The following is a 24,163-nucleotide window of genomic DNA, read 5'->3' on the forward strand; positions in this document are numbered from 1 at the left end:
TGCAGAAATGAAGAGGTTTGGTCCTAGTTTCTGGCCCAAATTCTAGAATGGAAATTGCTTTTGGAAATTTGTAACTTCCCTAAATCTCCCTGGACCTTAATTTCCTCTTCTTTTTCTTCTTTTTTTTTCCTTTTAAAACCTAGCTGAGTATCAATTCTAAGACAGAAGAGCAGCAGGAGCTAGGCAAACAGGGTTGAATGATTTGCCCAAGGTCACATGGCTAGGAAGTGTCTGAGCTAAATCCAAACCCAGGTCCTCCTGATTCCAGGCTAGTGTTCTTCCACTGTGCTACCTATCTGCCCCTGGACCTCAGATTCTTGATCTAAAAAATGAGGTCTTTAGATTAAATGACCTTCAATGCCACTTTCATCTCTCAAGCTCTGAGCTCATAAGCCTTCTATATACTCTGTGCTCCTAGCAACCTGGTATCTTGTACATGGTCCAAGAATATACTCATTATCTTACCTTTGCCTACTTTATTTCCCATGCCTGTAATGCCCTCCACTTTTTGCCTAATACTGTTATTATCATTGATATTATGATCATCATTATGATCATCAACATTATTATCCTTCTTATTGAAAATATATAATATTCAATGTTATATAACTTATATTAGGGTATATGTAACAATATCACATATAACCTGTTTATGATATGTGACATAGATTGTTACATGTTATATAGCATATGGCATGTTATAACACATTGGTATTATGTAATAATAATGGCTGTATATAATGCTCCAAAGTCTGCAAAGCACTTTACATATATCATCTGACTAGCTTTGCACCATCCCTCTAAAGAGGGTACTATAGGTGTTATTGTCCCCATTTTGCCATGTGGAGAATCTGAAGCATAGAAAGGTTTTTGTCCATGGTCATATAACTAAGTATTTGAGGTGAAATTTGAACTCAGGTATTCCTATTTCTATGTCAAACACACTATGTCACATTCCCTCCTCAAAAAGCTTTTATCAGGGTCAGCTAGATGGCTCAGTGGATTCAGAGGCAGACCTGAAGTCAGGAGGGTCCTAGGTTCAAGTCTGGTCTCCCACACTTTCTAGCTGTGTGACCCCCATTGCCTAACCCTCACCCCTCCTCTGTCTTGGAACCCATACTTAGTATCAGTTCTAAGATAAAAAGTAAGGTTTTAAAAAAAGGCTTTTATTTAGTGTCAATTGTATACACGGCGCTGTGATAGACCCTGGTGGACGTACCTGGTTTAGAAAAAACACAGTCCCAAACATAATGGATAGAGACTGACGCTGTCATTTCATAAGCTTGGAGAACCATGAAGGTGAGGGAAAGGAAGAAGAGCTCTCTCTTTCTCTTTCTCTCTCTGCTAGTCTAGGCTGGCATCTTACAGTCTGAGAACGTTCCCTGGTACCTCTGAGAAGCTAATTGACCCACCCAGGGTCATAGAGGCAGTACTTAAATTTAAGTCTTGCTGGTTTTAGGGTCATCCCCTGGCTATACCTTGCTGCCTCTTGAGAACACTATTTTACACAGTAAATGTTCTATAAGGCATAATAAACACACACAAGAAATACACAAAGCATAACAAAATGTCATGTAGGGTCTAATAAGTAAAGCCCAACTCATGCCTCCTCCAGGGAGCCTTCTCTGATTCTCCCCACTTATTTATGACATTTTCCCCATGGAATTCTGGGTATTACTATAACATTCAATGAAGGCAGTGTCTGTGTCTTGCCTAAATTAAAGATATCTCTCAAGGTCTGTGTATATAGCAGACATTTAAGAATTTTTTTACACCCTTACTTTCTGTCTTAGTAACAACTCTAAGATAAAAGAACTAGGGTTAGGTGAATGGAGTTAAGTGACTTACCCAGAGTCACACAGCTAGAAATTATCTGATCCGGGAAGTTCTCTGTTCCAGGGGACCTCTCAGTTCTGACATCCTCTGTCAGATTGAACCCAAGTCCTCCTAGGTTTGATGCTCTGTCCATTGTATGACCTAGCTGTCCCCCTAAAAAGTGTTTTTTTTACTTAAAAATTGTTTTTCAATTATATGTAGAAACAATTATTCCCAATTGTTTGCCAACCTTTTGCAATTCAGATTCTCTCCTTCCTTCCCACCAAGGCAGTAAATAGCCAGATATAGGTTATACCAGGGCTTTCATGCAATACATCTAAGAAATGTTTTGGGCAAGACTAAATGTGCTCAGGAGAAAGAAGTGACCTAATTTGACCATTTTACAAGTCCAAGTCACAGTATGGGGAAAGGGCAAAGAAATCATAGAGAAATCTAAAATAAGTCACTGGAGATCGCCCAGCTATCCACCGCCAACCCAGACAGCCTCATTGTCCCAGTTAGAGGTGGAGGGGAAGGGAGCGCAAAGTAGAGGAGAAGGGTGTTGTCCAGGAATTCTCCTGGGGCCTCTTGACTATTCCTGGCCCATCCATAACTTCTGCTGTCCCTCATGGTCTCATCTTTTTCAGACTTGCTTGAAAATGTCTTGCTGTGGCAATGACTTGAGAAAGCAGCTCATTGACCTTCAGAACCTCCCCGTGGAGCCCTCTGGGATGTGGCTGCAAGAAGCCATTGCGGAGATCCTGAAAATTGTGTTGTGCTGGGTGGAGGAGATCGAGCAGCTCTTGAAGGATGTGGGCGTTGAGTTGTCCAACACCGACAAAGGTCCCTGGGCCTGGTGGCTCTTCTTCCCTATATTGATTTTATCCTAACAGCTCAAATCCCAAAGAATCATTCAACTGGTACAACCAGTCAGCAAGTATCTATTAGGCAACCCTCTAAGTGCTTGCCACCGAGGCTACTAAGACAAAAAACGAAACCAACCCCTGATCAAGAGGACCTGGGTTTGAGAATAGAATCATAGCTATCTTGGAAGTCATCATGTCCAGCCCCCTCATTTTTGTATCAGATACTTTTTTAAATTAATTTTTTTCAATTATCAAATTTCTATTCTCCTCCCTCCTACCACCCACACTTCACCAAAAAAAAAAAAAAAAAAAGTCCTTATAACAAATCAAGCAAAAGAAATTCCCATATTGGCTATGTCCAGAGATGTCTTGTTCTCCACATTTACTCCATCAACTCTCTGTTAGTACCAACCCCTGAATTTTACAGATGAGTAAACTGAGGCAAAGTGACATTTAGTAACTTGTCCATGATCACAGAGGTATTAAGTACCTGAGATGGAATCAGAATGTAGTTCTTTTTTAAACTAAGTCTGATCCTTTTAAAAAACAAAGGACAAACAGAAAACAAAGTCATGCTGCCTCACCTATGTGGTCTTTAGAAGAGTTTCACTTCTCTGGGCTTCATTTCTTCGCCTGTAAAATTAAGGGATTAGAGTGCTAAATGAACTCTAGGACTTCCTCCTGTTCTAACATTCTAAATATTCAGTCTTTGATTATATTTTCTAGCATTCTAATTAATATATACAGACCCTCTCAGCTCTAACATTCTGTGTTCTATGGTTCCTTCTAGCTATAATGTCCCATATTCTAAGAACCATCCCAGGTCTGACATGTTCCAAGATTCCTTCTAGCTTCAGTGTCCTATATTCTAATGCTCTTCCATCTCTGACATTTTCTGTTCTCAGGACCCTCCCAGAGTTGACATTCTCTGTTACAGGAGACCTCTCAGTTCTGACATTCTCTGTTCTTAGCTCCCTCCCAGCTCTGACATTCTCTGTTCTAAGGTCTCTCCCAGCTCTGACATTCTCTGTTCTGAGGTCCTTCTCTACCCTGATCCATCCCCTCTGTCCCTCCCTGCTGAAATAGCATCTGGTTCTATAAGACTGATCCAAAATCCAATCCAAAGAAATCTTCCTTGACTTGTGACCTGTGCATCAGGTCTGCACATGAGATAATGTCACCAGAGCTGCCCATTAGATATGGTACCTTCAGGTTGGCAGAGAAGTCCATTTTTCCTCTATTTCTTTTCAGCCTCAAAACAGCCTTAATGAGGTAGGTACTGAAAGCATCATTCTACCCATTTTATAGAGGAAGAAACTGAGACTTAGAAATGTTGAGAAACATTGTCAGGTAAGACAACTAAGAGGTGTCAAAAGTCCTTTCCTCCAGTCTGCACTGCTTCTTTTGGGCCAGGGAGAAAATGAAGCTGTTAATTCATGAATTCTGCTTAGAAAGGTCTGGGCCCTGAAAGCAGCTTTCTTGTTCAGTGTAACTGTAATGATTGGCAGTGCCTGGTGACAAGAGGAGGGAGGCTTGGAAATTAGTTTTGTGCCTGCACTGTAGATGCAGCCTGAGGGTTTTTGTTGATAAGCAAAGAAAGAATTTTGTTTTTATCATTTCAATTTATTTCCTTCAATAAATCATTTGGCCACTCTCTTCTAACACAGACATTATTAGATAGACACTCTTTCCTGGCATCCAGAATGAAGCACGGCCTCTTCAGGAGAGAGGTTCTTCAGGGGGATCCATGGCCTGCCACTTCTGCAATGCTCTCACAAGCACCCCAAGCTCTCTTCCTCTATTAAACGTCCTCCATGGCCTCACAGATCGGTCTCTAGTCCTGGACCATCTCTGTCATCCACATTTTGCATTCTTGCTCCCAGGCTCCCATGTGGCTGAAGAATGTAGGACAGTGGATAGTATTCTGGATCTGGAATCAAGAAGACCTGAGTTTGGATCCTCCATATCATATACTTTTTTTTTAATTGTGTGACCTTAGGCAGGTCACATAACCTCTCAGGGTCTTAGTTTCCTCATCTGTAAAATGGACCAGATGAACTCTGAGGTCCCTTCCAGCCCTAAATCTGTTATCTAAAAAAGGTCAGAAGAATGCCAGAGTGGCCCCCTATAAATCAGACTTACTCCAGCCACCCCTCTCTGCTACTTGGAGGTGGAGCTAGTCCATTGGGCCCCTCCCCAGGAACTGCAACCCACGCTTACATTTCCCCTCTCTTAATTTGGATCATTTTTTTTCTTTCTTTTTTTCCTTTTAAAAATTGTATTTATCTTTTCATCTATTTATTTTTAGCATTCTTTTTTTACATTTTGAGTTCCAAATTCCCTCCTTTCCTCCAGTCTCTTCCCCCACCTATTGGTTGATTTGTTTCCAATGTTTATTTATCTTAAAGATATGAGGGTTGTAGATACAGGGAGGAAGAACTAAGTCCAAATCTGACCTTTGGTGCTTCCTGACTTTGTGATCCTGAGAAATTCCTTTAATCCCTCAGTGCCCCAGGCACCGAAGGCAGGATTCTCAAAAGGAGACCTTGTAGAACAGATGGTGATCTGCTTTGGCAAGTTTTACCCTAGGAATTTCCACAAATTACAAAGCCAGAGGTCCGTCCCAACCCTACCTACCCATCCCCAAAATTATTCACCCCAAATTTAAGGCAATGGGAGACCTCTTTCTCCCTATATCAGCTGACCATTGAGACTAGGGAGATGAGATATGAAGACACTCCAAGTTAAGTGAGAATAGGAGATAATAATAAATAAAAGGAATAACACAAGTCAGTGTTGGACTTCAACTGGATCCTCACCATTATTCGGCAAAGGCACGGTAGAAAGAACACACTGGCCTTGAAGTCAGAGGCTTTGGGTTAAAAAATTGCCTCCGATATTTACTCCTGTGTGACACAAGGCAAGTTGTTTCACTTCTGTATATGGGAGAGATGAACGAGGTGACCGCTACAGGTCCTTCCTGATCAAAGGATTCATAGGATCATGAGTCTAGAGCTAGAAAACAACCTTTAGGTATTATCTAGTCCAACAACTCCTTCTACAGATGGGGAAACTGAGCAGTAAAGTGAAAGGTTACCAAGGAGGAATGACAGCACAGATTTGAACTAAGTTCGTTGTCATTGTTGTCATTGCCATTGTTCTCCTCCTCTTCCCCCTCATCCTCCTCCTCCTCCTCTTATTCCCCCTCACCCTCCTCCTCCTTACCCCTCTCCTACTCCTCCTCATATTAGTTAAGAGGCCATGAAAGAGTAGAAAATGTGTCATTCTGGATGTCAGGAAGACCTGGATTCAAATCCTCTCTCTGACACAGCCTGGGAAAGTTCTTTAGTCTTTCAGTAATCTAGATGACCCTCTTGAGATTATGAAATTCAGAGGAAGGTGCTGATAGATTTTCCTTATGTTGGGAGTTCCCCAAGTCAATGCAATCAAAGGTATGCATATGCATGTATGCACAGGCAGGTGTGCACACACATTAATACCATACATATACACAATCATACACACACACATAGTGTTCTTAGGTATCTGTTGAGAAATTCCTTCAATAATCTATGATACTAATCCTCTTTTTACATCTTCTTTAAGGATTTTCCTTGTACTTGATTAAGTTTCTGGAAAATCATAAGAAAACTATGAAGAAGAACCAGGAGCTCCAGGTAATGCTGAATTTTGTTTCCTTTTAATTCATTTCAGATGGCAGCTATATTACTTAGCATTGATACAACACTTTGGATTTGGGGGATTTTTAGCTAGTCAAGCTACCCACTCCAGTCAGGTAGAGTGAGGTGTTAGGCTTTTGGAAGAAGCCCAAGAAAAATGGGTAATGGAGAGAGTCCTAGATTGAGGATCTCAGATCTAGCAAATAGCTTACTTGTCCTTGGCCAGATCCTTTTTCTTTTTCTCTGAGTCTTGCTTTCCTCATCTATAAAATAAGGAGGTTGGTCTAGATGGATTCTAAGATTCTCTTTAGCTCTAATATTCCATGCCCTTACATCTAGGTTCTCTGGCCTTTCCCACCTCAGACAATCTGTGTTCTATTATTATGTATTCTAAACTCACTTCTGCCTCTGGCATTGTGTTCTAAAGTTTTGTGCGGTTTTTCTCTTTCTATATAACACATGATAAGGCCTCTCACACATGTATTCTACAGTTCCCTTCAACCCTAAAATTTTTATATTCTAAGGTCCAACTAGCTCAGATTATGTTCTAAGGTCTTTTCTATCTCCAATGTTCTATATTCTAAGGGTCCTCCCAACTCTGACATTCTCTGTTCTAAGGACTCCTTCCAGCTCTAACATCCTGTGTTCTAAATCTCCTCTAAACTCTTATATTCTATGATCTAAGAGTCTTCACAGCTCTGACATTATGTGTTCTAAAGGACCTCCCAGCTCTGACATTCTATCTTCTAAGGCCACTCCCAGTCCTGATATTCTGTATTCTAAGTATTCTCCCAATTCTCATATTCTGTAAACTAAGATGCCTCATATCTCTGATATTCTGTGTTCAAAGGGCCCTTCTAGCTCTGACATTCTATCTTCTAATTTGTAAGAAATTAAATTTAGGATTTTATGTTAAATATGAAAGTTCTAAAATAATATTGTGGTTGCCAAATTAAAGATATTATAACTTAAGTCAAAAATGACTTTTAATAGCTTTAATTACAAAGAGGTAGAAAGAGTAAAAGTGGAAAAAGGTAGCTAAAGAGACAAGTTTTAACAAGCCTACTGGCCTTTCTCCAATGAAGTGAGGTTCAGCCCCAAAGGGGCTTCTCCATATCCAGTGGTGTCTTCATCTAGAATTCCACCAATGCAGCTTCCTCCAAAGTCCACAGCAGGGATCTCCAGAACCAATCTCTCCAGAAGCCTGAAAAGGAAGACCAGCTACTCACCCACCCAAGATGAACACCAAAGGAGAAGACCAAAGGCCAAGTCCCAAGGTGAAGTCTTCCAACACTGAAGTCCAAAGGAGAAGATCCAGGAGCAGTCCTGCAAGAAGCAGCCCAAGAGCCAAAGTCCAAGGTCCAAGGTCCAAGCCAAAGATCCAAGCTGAAGTTTCCCTGGATAGGAAGTTCAAGACTTTTTATAGTCCTTTTTCCATGTTACTTTCTGTCCCTTCCTCCACTTTACAGGAACCAATTGGAGTCTTTCAAATTGCCTAGTAATGGCCAGGGGCAGGGCAGTGGCCTCTGGAGTTGTTACTCACTTTAGTAAGTGACTTGCCGAACTCTCTTACTTAGTGTTAAGTAGGGGTGTTTAAGTTTTTGACTGATTAATTTTAAAATTGTTGATTGATAGACAAAGAAAGTTTGATTCATTCTTCATAATCCCCACTGTGATTCTTTGGGAGACTAGTCTCCCCAATGAATCATTTAACATAACTAACTTACACCTCTAAAGATCTTCTAGCTATAGGTGCATAAAAGATTTCATTTTCTAAGAGGAAACTACTGTTGTTGGAGATAAGAGGGAAATAAAAGACAGAGCAAAACCAATGTTTGCTAGGGGCATTGACAAAAAGCAAATTACGGGGCAGTCCCCTTTGGCATAAGAGTTTAAATTCAGAATAAATGTGTTCAACCCCCTTTTCAAGTTCAATCAATTACATCCCAAAGTTCATTCTGGATCTTCTGATGCCGTGGAGATTTCTTTATGGCACTTTCTCTGAACAGTTCATTTTCTTGATTCAAGGAGTTAGCAAGCTTCTTTTCCTGAAATGTTTTTCCTCAAAAAATTTTAAGCCTTGGATTTTACAAAATTTATACAATACCTCCATGGGGAGGGTGTTGACCAACACCTGGATCAACTCAGGATACATGGTTGGATTATGGGATATTTGAGTCAGGTGTCAAAGGAAAAATCAAAAATATAAAAAAGAAAAACAAATGGAAGAAAAAAAATTAAACTTTTGGAGAAGAAAATCAAAACCAAAGCCAAAAAATCAAAATTTATGTATATAAAAATTTCTAAGTAAAAAAAGAATAAATCCATAACAGGTTTTTAAATCAGGGCCCAATTAAAGTGATTTCTGTCCCACAAGTCTGTAGAACAAACGCAGTAATATTGCACTTACCCACTGGTAGCCAGGACTACAGAAAGTTGCCATACTATATGAGAAAAAAGGACTAGATTTTGAAGTAAAAGGGAAGTATCACTCCCTGGTCTGATTTTACCTTTACTCTCAGGGATAGGGAAGCCAAAATGGCAGCCAAACTTAGGTACTTGTCAGAATATGGCACAGGAAAGACCTGCATCTGACATATGTCAAACAACTGCTACCTCAAACCTCAAACAAGTCCTCTGTCTTGACACAGATCTCATTAATCCCACAAAGGTTGGTGGTCTTTTTGACCTTGTGCTTCTTTGCACTGTACAATGACTTTTTTGTGATCACTTCTCCTGGAATCAGACACAATTACTAATCACAGTCCCTCAATATTTATCAATCATGGCAGGTTTCCATAGTCTAAAGCTTTGGGGTATATATTGATATTAGAGCAAATGGACATATTAAACTTATTCTATGAAAAATTAATGATGATTATATGTACTTTAAGGTACAAGAAATAAGAAAAGGAAAAAATAAAATATTCTATTAAAAAAAGCAATAATAAAAAAATCGGGAATTTCAATGTGTCAGTCAAAACAGTGTCCAAATTGTCTCTGGAGTTTTGTGATGGTATTATCTCTGATCCAGTCATAAGAGGAGCAAAATTTTTTAAAAAAATGCATTACAGGGGCTTCTTTACTACTGGGAGGGGAACAGTCTGAAAAGGCTTAAAATTCAGCTCCAGACTCTTTGAGATTCCTTCCCCTCCTGAGTACCATCATTTATCTAGATTTCTTTGGTCACACCTCTGAGTTTCCCCACCTTGTGGGGGATTTCCACTCTGAGTATAGCATGGATGAGTCCCATTTTGGATATGTTGTTGTGAGTCTTGATTTGACTCATTTGGATTATTATCTCTGTAGTTGCTTTTATTATAATTGTGATTGTTGTTATATCTATAATTATTGTTATTTCTGAAATTACCATTATTCCTAAAATTCATGTTATTGAATACCTGATTCCAGTTTCTGCAATTTAGCATTGTGACCTCTTTTTCCACATTAATAGCATTTTGGTGCTTTATTTGTGGATTCTTGCAAAGGGACTACAGCCACTGCTTTATTTACTTTTTCAATTTGTTCTCTTAAAATTGTAATTTCTTTTTTTAATTCTTCTACTGATTCACTGTCATCTTCATCTTTCCTTTGGTGATCATTAAATATGTATACAGCTACTTTCCTCAGTTCTTCAAGGTCCATACTAGACTAGTTCAAGCAGTTGGTTTTAAAATAATCTCTTGCCACTTTATAGCAGTTTTTTACAAACTGCCTTCTAATCTGCCTAATTTCCCTTTCTCTGGAAAGATTCACTTCTATATATCTACCTCCCATCTCAATAAGACTATCCATAAATTAGGAGGGATTTTCATTGTTTTTTTTTAAGACTCTCAAACTTTGTCCATGTCCCCATTCTGTCAAAACAAGTTCTCAATCCTGTTAATAATGCCTCTCTAGCCTGGCATAGTTTTGTGTGATGTTCTTCATTGTTGGGATTCCATTTTGGATCCTCATGTGAACAGTGAATTGTTCTCCTTCCTTGGACCTGATTAACAAGAGAGATGATTTTATTTTTCTCTCTTTCTGTCAAAAAGGTTTATAATAAATTCTCAATATCAACCCAAATGGGATCATACATCCAAAAAATGCTCTCTAGTTTTTTTGATCATCACAATTGGATCAAAGGAAGAAGTATTTTGTTTAAATCTCTCAATATCCTGGTGGGGTGAATGGTGTATAGTGCCTAAGGGAAACTACATCTCCATTCCTATTAAAGGTGGGTACTAACTTCAGAGGGAATAGAGTTTCAGCTGAATTATTTTTGGTTTCTGCCTCTAGGTTCAATGTTAGCTTTCCAATGGGAGAGGTAAGGGGAGGGGTAAGGAGTAGGTAAGCTGAGAGGAAGGGAGGGGTTGTGGACAGGAAGGGGCAGAGGGATGAGGTGGGGGAAGGAGGGGGAATTGGTTGGTGGGGACGGGCTGGGACAGAGGAGGAAGGATGGGAGGGAGGGAGGGGCAGAGGGGGATGGTTATGGTAAGAGCAAGGAGTCTGGGTATGATTACATGGTGAGGAAGTATGGGGAGATGGTTCAGGGATGGTTGTGGGAGGGATGTGTTGAGTAGGGGGAGCAGAATTGTGTAGGGAAGGATGGGACAGAGACTGAATCTGCTCTGATAGTGAGGGAGTATGGAGAGATAAATCTCTCTTCTTACTCTGGGTTTTTTTTTTAATTTTTCTCAATGCTTTTTATATAAGCCTTGAGCTCTCCCAAACTCTCCTCCATGTTTTCCAGTTGTCTTTCAAGTTCATCAAGTAGTTGAGTGGTAGGAGGGATGGATTGGGTTGGATGGGAAATGTGTCAGACTGGATGAGGCCGAGATGAATCTCTCATGTGCTTCTCTTGGGTTATTCAGGCTTTTCTTAAAGAAGGATAGATAAACTGCAATGTATCCTGTTACCATAAGTATACCCAAGAATAGTGCTAAATAAAGCCATTGTGAAATATTCTCTGGGATCATGAACCATTTTAGATAGACAAGAAACAACATTTTCCCAATTTGGGTTACGCTGTTAAAAATCATAATTATTTGTCTATTTGGTATATATTTTTTTCAATTTAATTATCAAATTGCTTGAAATTCTACTTTTTATCAGTAGATAGCATTATCCTAGTATGTAATGGCTAGGAGTTAGATTCAGGGTGTGGTCTTTTTAAGGATTTCAGATAAAAAAAAAATTGTTGTTAATTACAGGCACACCCTAATCAATTAGCTTTTGAGCGGAGGGAGGGTGAAAAGCCTTAGCTGGAGACTATATTTAGGAGGGACAACAGGAGAAAGCAAAAGCTTTCTATTTTTGGCAAAATAAAGCACACTTTCTTGTAGATAAAGCTCTCAAGAGTACAACCTGAATTTTAGCTAAGAGGTTTGGGAGAGCTTTCTACTCTCTTCTCCCCCCAGGGGTAAAAATGCCAGGACCACTTGCTTCCACCATGTACTTCCAGGGAGCCTTTTTCTGGCCATGGGGGCAGGAAGTCACTTCTCTGAGCTGGCCTGGGGGTGCAGAAAAGGTTTAATGGTATTTTATTCTTGAGTTTTTCAGGATTAAAGGAGCAGTTTTTAATTGCTCCAGTTTCTGCTGACTGCTCTCTTTAGTAGACTGTGGGGTTTGAAAAAGACTTTAAAGAATTCTGGGCTGTGAGATGGAAACTTGTGGGGGCAGGGTTGCTTCCCCCACCCCAGGCAAAAAAGGGGGGATGGAGCCCTGAGGGCTGGCTAATTATTATCTAAGAAAAAACAGCTAGCTTACCCAGCAGATAATTTCAGCTGTTTTTAGTTTAAGGGGGGAAAGAAAGTGGGGGAAAATTTAGGACTTACCCTTCTTCAGAGCAGCTATAGCTTGTGGTTCCAGAATTAGCTACTAAAGACCTGTCTTAGGGATAGTAGAAGGTGAAGGAAATTATCAGAAGATTGAGGGTGTTTGTCAAACCTTTGTGAGTCACCAATTAATGTAAGAAATTAAATTTAGGTTTTATGTTAAATATGAAAGTTCTAAAGTAATATTGTGATCACCATTTTAAAGATATAATTTAAATCAAAAACAACTTTTAATAGCTTTAATTATAAAGAGGTATAAGGATGATATTAGAAAATAAGTATTATTTTATTAAAGATAAGAAGTTGAGAAGCTGCTTGAGGAAGAATTGGAATTTCAAATAGAGCTGAGAGAGTGTTAATTTCAACCATTGGCAGTTATAACCATTATTTCTATGACAGTTACACTCTCTGGGTGTGGCATTCCAGGAATGAGCTTCTGGCAGTCAACAGAGCCACACATAGCTTCTTTCTCTGTCAGGGATAGAGAAGGTAACATCTTTGCCTCTCTCTAGCTTGGTCTGAGGAAAAGACTTGAAGGAGTGGAGTGTTTTCTTTTCCAACTTGAGAAACACTATTCATTTATCTAGTACTGTCTATAGATTGGTTAAACTGTGAAAAGACCAAACAAAACCTGGTCTTTGGTTTGGACTCTGAGTCTGTTAAGGCTCAGAGTCCTAACTTGATTCTTGTGGAGACTTAACCAGCTAGCCTTGGTTATCTTTATAACTTAAAGGCTAAGTTAAGAGTTAGAGTGGTTACGTTTCTTTAGAATAGTGTAAATTTGGTTAGTTAGATCAGGGAGGATTAGCGTAGCCTGTGAACCACAGGAGAAGCGGTTCCTTGCGGGACCTGGGAGTTTATTTGGGTGGAGTTAGAATCCCTTAGAATTAGAAATCCTTTTTCTCTTATATATATACTTAAATAAAGTGTTTATTTTTCATAAAGAAGAGTCTCTTTAGCATTCCTTACACCTGGCCCTGAAGGGAAGTTCATCTTTGAGCTTCACTTCAATTAACCACTGAAGATACTTTGATGTTAACATCTATCAAAAGTATCTAGAAACAATTTTGAACCTTTGTTTTCGAGTTCTTTGTCCTTTATTTGGGTGCTCACTTACTTTATTTTTACAGTTTGGTGAGCCACAAAGGATGGGAAACCTAAAAATTCTGATTTTAAGGGTCCAACTGTCAAGGGCAGTTAGAACCGTTATCTCAGCAGGGGGTTTGTTGAAGCAGCTAGAGCTGACAGTTTCACTGTGAGCTATAGTAACAGAGAGCTGAACTCTAGGTTGCTAAAAACTCATCTCCCAGTTAACTTGATACAAAGACTCTGCAGTCTCAGAAAAACTGGTAAATTAGCTACATAAAATCACCATGGAATTTTTTCTATTACCTATGACTTCTCTCATTTTTACTATTATCCCAGAATATGTACAGAATTTACTGGCTTATGACTTCCTAATGCCAATACTCTCATTGACACTGTTACAACTAATCTCTTATGTCCCCGTGCTACTATTATTTTTCATGTGCTTTTACATGATGATCAAACATTTGACAGTCCTGTTTAAACATTTAAGAGCAAGCATCAAACAAGCTACTACAAAGAAAATGTTAAAAATGAACTATCTAGAGACTAAACTAGATAAAATGCAAACTCAATATCAGGAATTACTCAAGGCTAAAGGGACAATCGCAGAAACTAAAGAATATAAAGCAACTAAATTAGAGGGTGAAACTAAATCAGATAAACCAACTAAATTAGAAATGGAAACTGAAGTATTAAAAAGCAAACCAGCTCATATGTTCCCTCTAAGAGAGGTACCCATAGTGAATCCAGAGCATGGTATATAGAATCTCATATGCAACAAAAGATTTTCACAAGCTGATACTGACAGTTTTAAGAAAAATACTTCAAAATATGAAGAAGATCCAATGGGAGTTGTAAAGCAGTTCAAGGGTCACACAGCTGGGAAGTGTCAGAAGTCTGATTTGAACCCAGGACTTCCCATCCCTGAGCCTGGCTCTCAGTCCATTGAGCCACCTAGCTTCTCCCTCTTCCATGCTCTTACATAACCAATGATGACTTGGCTTGAGCCTTAGCCTTCTGGACCAATCAAGCATCAGGGAGTATTTCATTGTCCTGATGGGAAAGAATTAATCCAGGCTTTACAACCCTTCTTATTTGGATTTTAACATCCTTATGGATGAATTATTGACAAAGAGAAAAACAGAAGATTATAGATGACACTAATAATAACCCTCTAATTGCTAATTGGCCAACTGAGGACCCTGGGTTGCTCACTTACTTTATTTTTACAGAGGTAGAATGAGTGAAAATGGAAAAAGGTAGCTAAAGAGACAAGTTTTAACAAGCCTACTAACCCTTCTCCAGTAAAGTGAGGTTCAGCCCCAAAGGGGTTTTCCCACATTCAGTGTTATATTCAGCTAGAGTTCCACCAATGTCGCCTCTTCCAAAGCCACAACAGGGATCTCCAGAACCAGTTTCTCCAGAAGCCTGGAAAGGAAGGCCAGCTACTCACCCACCCAAGATGAACACCAAAGGAGAAGGCCAAAGGCTAAGTCCCAAGGTGAAGTCTTCCAACACCAAAGTCCAAAGGAGAAGATCCAAGAGCAGTCCTTCAAGAAGTAGTTCAAGAGCCAAAGTCCAAGGTCCAAGGTCCAAGTCAAAGATCCAAGTTAAAGTCTCCCTGGACAAAAAGTTCAGGACTTTTTATAGTCCTTTTTTCCATGTCACTTCCTGTCCCTTCCTCCACTTTACAGGAACCAATTTCAGTCTTTCAATTTGCCTAGCACTGCCCAGGGGCAGGGCGGTGGCCTCTGGAGTTGTTACCCACTTTAGTAAGTGACTTGTGAACTCTCCTACTTGCACATTGACACAACTATTTAGTGTCTGAGGCCAGATTTGAGCTCAAGTTTTCCTGACTCTAGGCCTACCACTTATTCTATTGTACCACCTAGACTATGGAATTTCAGGGATAGGCTCTCCATAAATGTTATCTATTGTTATTAGGGCCCTTCTGTCACAAACATCTTATGACTCTAAGAAATACAAGTCTGAGTGGCTCTTTCATGTTTTTATTTGAAAATTTTTATTAATTAATTGATTTAGAATATTTTTCCATGATTACATGATTTATTTTCTTTCCCTCCCCTCCTTCTATCCCCTCCCATAGCCAATGAGCAATTCCACTGGGTTTTACATGTGATCAATCACCCTAATGCAAATATGAATAATATGGAAATAGGTCTTGATCAATGGAGACTACATCTACAATCATATCCCCATCATACCCATGTGATCAAGCAGTTGTTTTTCTTCTGTGTTTCTACTCCCACAGTTCTTTCTCTGGATGTGGATATCGTTCTTTCTCATAAGTCCCTCAGAATTGTCCTGGATCATTGCATTGCTGCTAGTAGAGAAGTCCATTACATTCAATTGTGCCACAGTATATCTGTCTCTGTGTATAATGTTCTCCTGGTTCTGCTCCTTTCTTCCTGCATCAACTCCTGGAGGTCATTCCAGTTCAGATGGAATTCCAGTTCATTATTTTTTTTTAGCACAAAAGCATTCCATCACCAACAGATACCACAATTTGTTCAGCCATTCCCCAATCAAACAGCATCTCCTCATTTTCCAATTTTTTGCCACCACAAAGAGAGCATAAATATTTTTGTACAAGTCTTTTTCATTATTATCTCTTTGGGATATAAACCCAGCAGTGGTATGGCTAGATCAAAGGGCAGATAGTCTTTTAAAACCTTTTGGGCATATTTCCAAATTGTCATCCAGAATGGTTGGGTCAATTCACAACTCCACCAGCAATGCATTAATGTCCCAATTTTGCCACATCCCCTCCAACATTTATTACTTTCCTTTGCTGTCATGTTAGCCAATCTGCTAAATATGAGGTGGTATCTCAGCATTGTTTTGATTTGTATTTCTCTAATTATAAGAGATTTAGAACATTTTTTCATGGGCTTATTGATAGTTTTGATTTCTTTATCTGAAAATTGCCTATTCATGTCCCTTGCCCATTTATCAACTGGGGAATGGCTTGCTTTTATTTGTACAATTGATTTAGCTCCTTATAAAATTGAGTAATTAGACCTTTGTCAGAGGTTTTTGTTATAAAGATTTTTTCCCAATTTGTTGATTCCCTTCTAATTTTGATTGCATTGTTGTTGTTGTTTTTTACAAAACCTTTTTAATTTAATGTAATCAAAACTATTTATTTTACATTTTGTAATATTTTCTAACTCTTGCTTGGTCTTACTATTTTTCCTTTCCCATAAATCTGACAGGTATACTATTCTAGCTCTTTCATTATTAAACACAACCAGGAGAGTAGTATAGTTAGGTTAGGGTCTCCTTGGTAGTTCTCTTCTAACCTGGGCACATTTCCACCTCTGTCAAAAGGCAGCTCCCCAAATAAAGTCAGCTTTAGGGAGATGAGGAATTCCCTTAGTAGAGCAGGAGAGAGGACCCACTGAGGGCAGGAGAATGTGACAAAATGCTGTTCAACGGACCTCACAGAGCCATCGTTTGAAAGAGGTAGATACTTAAAACCCAGGTGGAGAATGGTCCTTGTCCACAGTCAGATAAGGAATCAATGACCAATCTAATCACTTTTCCCCCTATCCAGGGCTCCTTCCCTTATACTCCCCCTAGGAATATACCTTACCCCCCAATACTCTTTCTCACTCTCTCATTCTCTCTTCTCTCTTTCACACACAATCTCTCTCTCTCTCAAACAGGCACATACAATCTCTCTTATACTCGCTCTCTCTCTCTCTCTCTCTCTCATACACACACACTAACAAAGTCACTAACAAAGCAAGGAATCAGCCCCTCTGAGTTGGTCACAGGGTGGAACCCCAGTTTGCCCCATGGCTCAGTTGGCTTCACAGCCTGCCCAGGGCATGATGAGCCTTCTTTCACCAGTGCCCTTGGCCTGTGCTTGCTGCTTTCTCCTCCTCCTCCAGAGCAAGATCAACAGCATCCAGGAGTCTTACCACTCCCTGCTGCAGAAGATACAAGACCAAACCTTAGAGCACGAGAAGCAGCTGCAGGAAAAGATCAAGCAGCTACAGGAAAAGCAAGAAGAGGAAACCCAGGTAAAGTCATTTCTTTATTATGGTACTGATCCTTTTTGACCACCATAGCTGAGAGCTTTTCCTCTCTATGATCCAGGCCGGGTACTTGGCTGAACAGTCCTTAGATGGACTTTGATCTGATGCTACAGTCAGTGATGACACTATTAGACTGGGAGCTCTGTGAGAGCAGGGACTGTCTTTTGCCTCTCTTTGCAACCCCAGAGCTTATAACAGTGCCTGGCACACAGCGGATGCTTCATAAATGTCGAGCGGTTATGTTTAGGGGTTGTTGAACAGTCAAACGCTTTCTGCCTGGCTCTCCACATCTTTGACTCTTGGTTTCCTTCAAGTCCCTGCTCTCATCTCACCTGGTACAATGAGTGCTTCCTGCCCTTCCTCATGCCAGAGTCCTCCCTCTGTTTATCCAGCATGTAGCTTGTCTCTCTACCATTGTTTGTATATTATCTTGTCTTCCCCCTCTTAAGACTGTAATTATGCTCCTTGAGGGCAAGGACTTTTTTTTTTCAGCTCTCATCTTATCCATGATGTTTAGCACAATGTCTGGCACATAGAAAGCATTTAATAAATGCTTCTTGACTCAATTAAAAGGAGAAAAGCACTTACCTGTAAAAAAAAAATCTATTTCACTTTATAATAGCAAAATAAAAAACTTGGAAACAATCTATCAGGCAAAGTAGCTTAGAGGAAAAACTATGCTCAGTGGTACAAAGTACCATGTATGGGGCCAGGAAAACTCATCTTCCTGAGTTCAAATCTGGTCTCAGATACTTACTAGCTGGGTGACTCTGGGCAAGTTGCTTCACCCTGTGTGCCTCCGTTTCCCCATCTATAAAATGGCAAATCACTCCAGTATCTTTGCCAAGAAACCCCAAATATGGTCATGAAAAGTTGAACATGACTGAAAAACAACTAAACAATAAATTCAGTGAAAAGAATATTAACTCTGGAGATGGAAGATATATTTCCAACTTTTGATAATTATTTGCTGTATGACTGTTACCAAGTTCTGTAACCTCCATGGGCCTCAGTTTCCATACCCACCAAGTGAGGGAGTTGAACGATATGCTGTCTGAGGTCTCTTGAGCCCCTTAATCTATGATCCAATGTCCAGGGAATATTGGACAAACTACATAGTAACACATGGTAACTAAACATTAATATATTATATAGTAACTTATAGTCTAGTAATATGATAGATTTTAGGTGCCATAAAATGAGAAATAAATATGAAAAATCTATATAAAATAATGAAAAGCCTATGAATGGGATAGTTTATAAACCAACAAACGACAAAGAGGTTCACAGAAGGTGAAATGACAATTTTGATTACATAAAATTAAAAAATTTTTGAGGGTGCAAGAAGTGACTCAGTGGATAAAATCAGGTCTACAGATGGGAAGTCTTCGATTCAAATCTGGCCTCAGACACTTCCTAGCTGTGTGACCCTGGGAAAGTCACTTAATTTCCATTGCCTGGCTCTTACCACTCTTCTGCCTTGGAACCAATATACAATATTGATTATAAGATGGAAGGTAAGGGTTATTAATAAAAAAATAAAAAAAAGAATTGCTATTAGACAGAAGGTAAGAGGTTTTTTCCCTCCCTAAGACAGAAGGCAAAGGTTCAAAAAAATTTTAATGTAAAATTTCAATTTAAAAAAAGATTTCGTGCAAACAAAACCAATATGGAAGGGAAAGATAAAATGAGGTCAAAAATCTTTGTAGCAAGTTTCTTTTATAAAAGCCACAAATCCAAAATTGAAAAGAGAATTTATTGAAACATGTAAGAGCAAGACTCATTCCCCAGTAAATAAATGGTCAAATGATATAACAGGCAATTCTCAAAAGAAAAGAAGTGTTCAATAGCCATCTTTAAAAAAAAAAAAAAAAACTCTGAATCATTAATAGTAAGAGAAATGCAAATTAAAACACCTTCAAAGTTATCACACACACATTGGTCTGGCAAAATTTACTAAGAAGGGAAATGACAATTGCTGGAAGGACTGTGGGAAAGCAGGCATAGAGAGATACTGGTGGTATAAGAACAAATTGATACAGCTATTCTGGAAAGCATGCAGAAATCACCAAACTTTGCATGCCCTTTGACCCAGTGATATCACTACTTTCTCTATGCCCCAGAGGTATCAGAGACAGAGGGAATGTTTATCAATGTATGCTCCCCTCCCTCCATCTCAAAAAAAATTTTCTTAAAGGAAAATAAAGCTGGCACATTTCACTTCATTTTAAAAAACCGTTAAAAAACAAGATCCCAGGACTAGGCTGTGTACATAATAACTACAATTATATGAATTATATGCTTTCTTTTTTTAAAGAAAAAGGAAGACAATGAAGGATTCATAGCAAAGCAAAGAATATTGTGTCAGATTTTTCTTGAGAGATATGTTTGTCTGGTTTTTCCCTTTTCAAAGTCGTTAAGTTTACTTTGGGGGAAAGCAATGGCAACAAAAACAACCCAAGTCTTTTCCAAATGAACTGCAATCCCTCCACATCTTCTCAGTCTAAGCATGAACTGGAGGACCCCTAGGTTTTCCAACTCTAAATCCTCTCAGGGACATGGGCCACTAAAGCATAACCAGAACTCCCCATCAGAAAAATCATAAAACTTTCCATCTACCTCTTTTAACTAAACCTCTTTTTCTGTGAGCTTCAGCATTAGGGGGTAAAAAATGGAAGCTATCCTTTATTCAACTTAATTGGATTTGGGGGTTCAATTATGAGGAAAACTGCAAGATTATTATTCACTCCAGCGTACAGTATCTCAGCCAAATAATGGGTTCAACCGGCTTCCTGTGAGCTGGCCTGGGAAGCTAACCACAATTTATAACATTGTTTCTGTGGGGCAAAAAATGTGTTCTGAGAGCCAAACAGCTCACATTTTAACCAATCCTAGAAATCCGAGCTGGCAATAAGTGAGGATGGCCTGTAGTCATTTCCTCCAACCCTTTGCAGTAAGTGAGTGGCAACAAACAAACCAGTTTTCCCTACTTTGTACCCACCTCCCACATTGATAGACTCTTTCCAGTTTTTTTTTCTAGTATTCACTGGGGTTATTCCCACATTTCAATGACTGTGTTAAGCTGCCTGACCTGAATGCGTTCACTGGCAAGCTGCCTCCTTAATTAGGAATGGTTCAGACAAGCATTTCCAGCATTCTCTTTCCTAAACAAAGCTGGCCAGGCACCTGGGAGACTTTGCTCCCCTTTCTAAGAATGAGTGTGGCTTTGATACAGGAAACGTTGTGTTCTAGATAAAAGCCTAGACCAGAAGTCCAGACACTGGGTTCTAGTCCTGTCTTGTCCCCTCTAGGTGTGAGATAGAGCAAGCCACTGACCCTCCATGGGCCTCACTGACTGCCCTTGTCAAATGACGTTTGGACCACTTGACCCCTGAGATCTCTCAAAATTCTTATATTCTATGGTCTAGTGCTCTATGTTTTGAGATCCATTAGAACTCTGAAGCTCTACAGTCCCTTTAGCTTTATTGTTAATTTTTTCCAAAGTCCTTCTCAGCTTTGGCATTCTAAGTTTACCCGCACACACACATACTTACATCCCAATAGTCTATGTCCTACAGTCCAGATAATATTCTGTGTATGTCCTAATATTCTTGGTTCTTAGGGGCTTCTCCCAACTCTGACATTCCCTGTTCTAAGATCTCTCCCAGCTCTGACATTCTGTGTTCTAAAGTCTCTCCCAGCTCTGGCATTCTCTGTTCTAAGATCTCTCCCAGCTCTGACATTCTCTGTTCTAAGGTCTCTCCCAGCTCTGACATTCTCTGTTCTAAGGTCTCTCCCAGCTCTGACATTCTCTATTCTAAGCTCTCTCCCAGCTCTGACATTCTTTATTCTAAGCTCCCTCCCAGCTCCAACATTCTACATTCTTAGGCTTCTCTCAGCCCTGACATTCTAGATTCTAATGTTTCTTCCAGCTCTGACATTCTCTGTTCTAAGCTCTCTCCCAGCTCTGACATTCTCTGTTCTAAGGTTCCTCCAAGCTCTGATGTCCTGTGTTCTAAGGCTTCTCCAAGCTCTGCAATTTTATGTTCTAAAGGGTTTCTCCTAGCTCTGACATTCTAGATTCCTAAGGCTTCTCCCAACTCTGATATTCTGGGTTCTAAGACTTCTCCTAGCTCTGACATTCTCTGTTCTAAGCTCTCTCCCAGCTCTGACATTCTGGGTTCTAAGACTTCTTCCAGCTCTGACATTTCACATTCTAAGAGTCCTTCTAGCTCTGATATTTGTGTTCTAAGGCCCCCAATTCTACCATTCCTGACCTCCATTAACTTCTTTCTCCCTCATTGATGGCCACACTCAAAGCTCTTGGCTGGCTTTCAGGTTTGGAAGGACAGTGTGACCCAAGAGAAGAACAAAGCTAAGGCTGCTGTGGAGGAAGAGAAGAAAAAAGTCCAAGATCTTGAGAACCACCTAAGGAAGCTGAAGCAGGTAGGAGCCTTTCTTGGAGAGCAGGCAGAGACCTCCAGAAGCCAGAAATCTGTGTGGGGAGGGAGGTCCTGAGACCCGGCTCACCAGGCTTTGTGTGGGCTAGCAGAGAAGCCATTTGGACATAGGCAGGGTGGTGGATGGAGAACTTGCTTGAGACTCAGAGTGATACATCTTCAGATATGACCTTTAACATATAAGAGCTGTGGGACCCAGGATTGGTCATTTAACTTCCTGGCACATCAGTCTTCTCATCTGTAATATGGGAAAAATAGCTTCTTATTACTAACCCAGGAGGCTGATATGAGATTCAAATAAGGAAATTTCCATAAATTGTTTTATAAACCTGAAAGCCTATTATAGCTCAGGTCTGTTTGTTGGTTTGTTTTAACCCTTATCCTCATCTTAAAATCAGTACTGTGTGCTGGATCCAAGGCAAAAGAGTGGTGAGTGGTCAGGGCTAGGCAATTGGGGGTTAAGTGACTTGCCCAGGGTCACACAGCTAGGAAGTATCCAAGACTAGATTTGAACTCGGGTCCTCTCATCTCTAGGCCTGGCTCTCAATCCACTGAGCCACTTAGCTGCCCCCCTAGTTTGTTTGTTTTCCCAGGATTACACTGATGTAGAGAGCTGCCTGGTAAGGAATTTCTCCTTAATATGTATATTATATATATACATATATATAAAACATATGTATATAATAATAATATACTAATGTAGAAAGAGTACTTTCTCAGCATCTCATAATAACTAATGATTTGTGTGTAGCACTTTAAGAGAGCAAAGTGCACTGAGCACTGGACTGGAAGTCAGGAAGACCCGAGTTCAAATCCAGCTTAAGACACCAACTAGCTGTGTGATCCTGGGCATTCAAGCTGCTCTCTGTCTCAGTTTCTTCATCTATAAAATGGGGAGAATAATAGCATCTGGTACAGTGATTAGATTACACCAGTGATGGGCAAACTTTTTAAAGAGGGGCCAAAGGAAAGGAAATGCTCATCTGTCCGTCTGTTTCTAAGGCAACTCTTTCGAAGTTTCATTGTATTGTATCCTACTCGTTGTATTCATCAGATTAGAAATAATGTCATGGGGCTGGATAGAACATTTCAGAGGGCTGCATTTGGATCGTGGGCAGTATTTTGCCCATCACCGGATTAGACTCATCTTCCTGAGTTCAAATCCAGCTTCAGATACTTCTTAGCTATGTGACTCTGTGTAAGTCACTTATTACTGTTTGCCTCAGTTTTCCTCATCTGTAAAATGAATTGGAGAAGGAAATGGCAAACAACTCCAGAATCTTAACTGAATTACCCTGAGCAAGTCACTTAACCCTGTTTGCCTCAGTTTCCTTATCTGTAAAATGAGCTAGAGAAGGACATGGGAAACCACTCCAGTATCTTTGCCAAGAAAACTCCAAGTGGGATCACAAAAAGTCAGAAATGAGTAAGAAGACTAAAAAACAAAATAGTTTCTGCTTGCCAGGGTGGTTGTGAGGATCAGATGCTTAGTATAGTGCCTGGCCCAGAGGGACTGTTCTCTAGATAAATGTTAGTTATGAGGTTTCTAAGGATTGAGGTTTGCACAGCATTTAACTAGAAATAGCTGTTACAGAGCACTTCCAAGTTTAATAACATTTTACATAATAATAGCTAGTATTTAGGTAATATTTGGGGGTTTGCTTTCCATATATTCTCAAACTTGATTCTTAGAACAACTTTGGGAAGTGCTATTTTTATTGTTCCCATTTTATAAATGAGGAAACTGAGGACAAACCACGTTAAATGACTTGTGAAGGTAAGCTTCTGAGGAAGGATTTGAACTCAGGTCATCCTGACTCCAAGCCAAACCATCTGTCTACTGTACCACCCATCTGCCTCAATTTATAGTCTTAGAGAGTTGTCTAAGGTTAAAAAAAGTTAAAAATACTTGGCTAAGGTCACAGAACCTGTCCGGAAGCCAGGACTTCCTAAACCTAAAGCTGCCTCTTTAGCGTCTTTAGCAATCTGCCTGTGAGCTATTGTTATCTCTATTAAGTAATTATTATTATTATTTAAATTATTAATTAAAATTATTAAATAATTATTTCATATTTATGTTATAAATTATTGTCTTATTTATTATTAAAAATTAAATAAATATTATGTTATTAAAATAACATTGTATAATGTTTTATTTGTTTATTACAAATTATTGCTTTGTTAAGTTATGAAAGTAATTAATAAAAAGAAAGGTCTAGGGGCAGCTGGGTAGCTCAGTGGAGTGAGATTCAGGCCTAGAGACAGGAGGTCCTAGGTTCAAACCCGGCCTCAGCCACTTCCCAGCTGTGTGACCCTGGGCAAGTCACTTGACCCCCATTGCCCACCCTTACCAATCTTCCACCTATGAGA

At 39.6% G+C, this 24,163-nt stretch overlaps 1 protein-coding gene across 1 annotated transcript in view; it reads left to right on the plus strand.

The window, feature by feature from the left end:
* FHAD1 (forkhead associated phosphopeptide binding domain 1) overlaps nucleotides 1–24,163 on the plus strand; it is a 190,767-nt gene that overhangs the window by 124,174 nt on the left and 42,430 nt on the right. Inside the window, exons 14-17 of the mRNA XM_044668682.1 lie at nucleotides 2,463–2,658; nucleotides 6,288–6,358; nucleotides 17,187–17,318; nucleotides 21,672–21,779. Of these exons, the coding sequence (XP_044524617.1) occupies nucleotides 2,463–2,658; nucleotides 6,288–6,358; nucleotides 17,187–17,318; nucleotides 21,672–21,779 (507 nt within the window). The remainder of the gene's footprint in view (nucleotides 1–2,462; nucleotides 2,659–6,287; nucleotides 6,359–17,186; nucleotides 17,319–21,671; nucleotides 21,780–24,163) is intronic.

This window comes from Gracilinanus agilis, chromosome 3 (genome assembly GCF_016433145.1).
Source record: "Gracilinanus agilis isolate LMUSP501 chromosome 3, AgileGrace, whole genome shotgun sequence".
In the NCBI taxonomy this organism is placed as follows: domain Eukaryota; kingdom Metazoa; phylum Chordata; class Mammalia; order Didelphimorphia; family Didelphidae; genus Gracilinanus; species Gracilinanus agilis.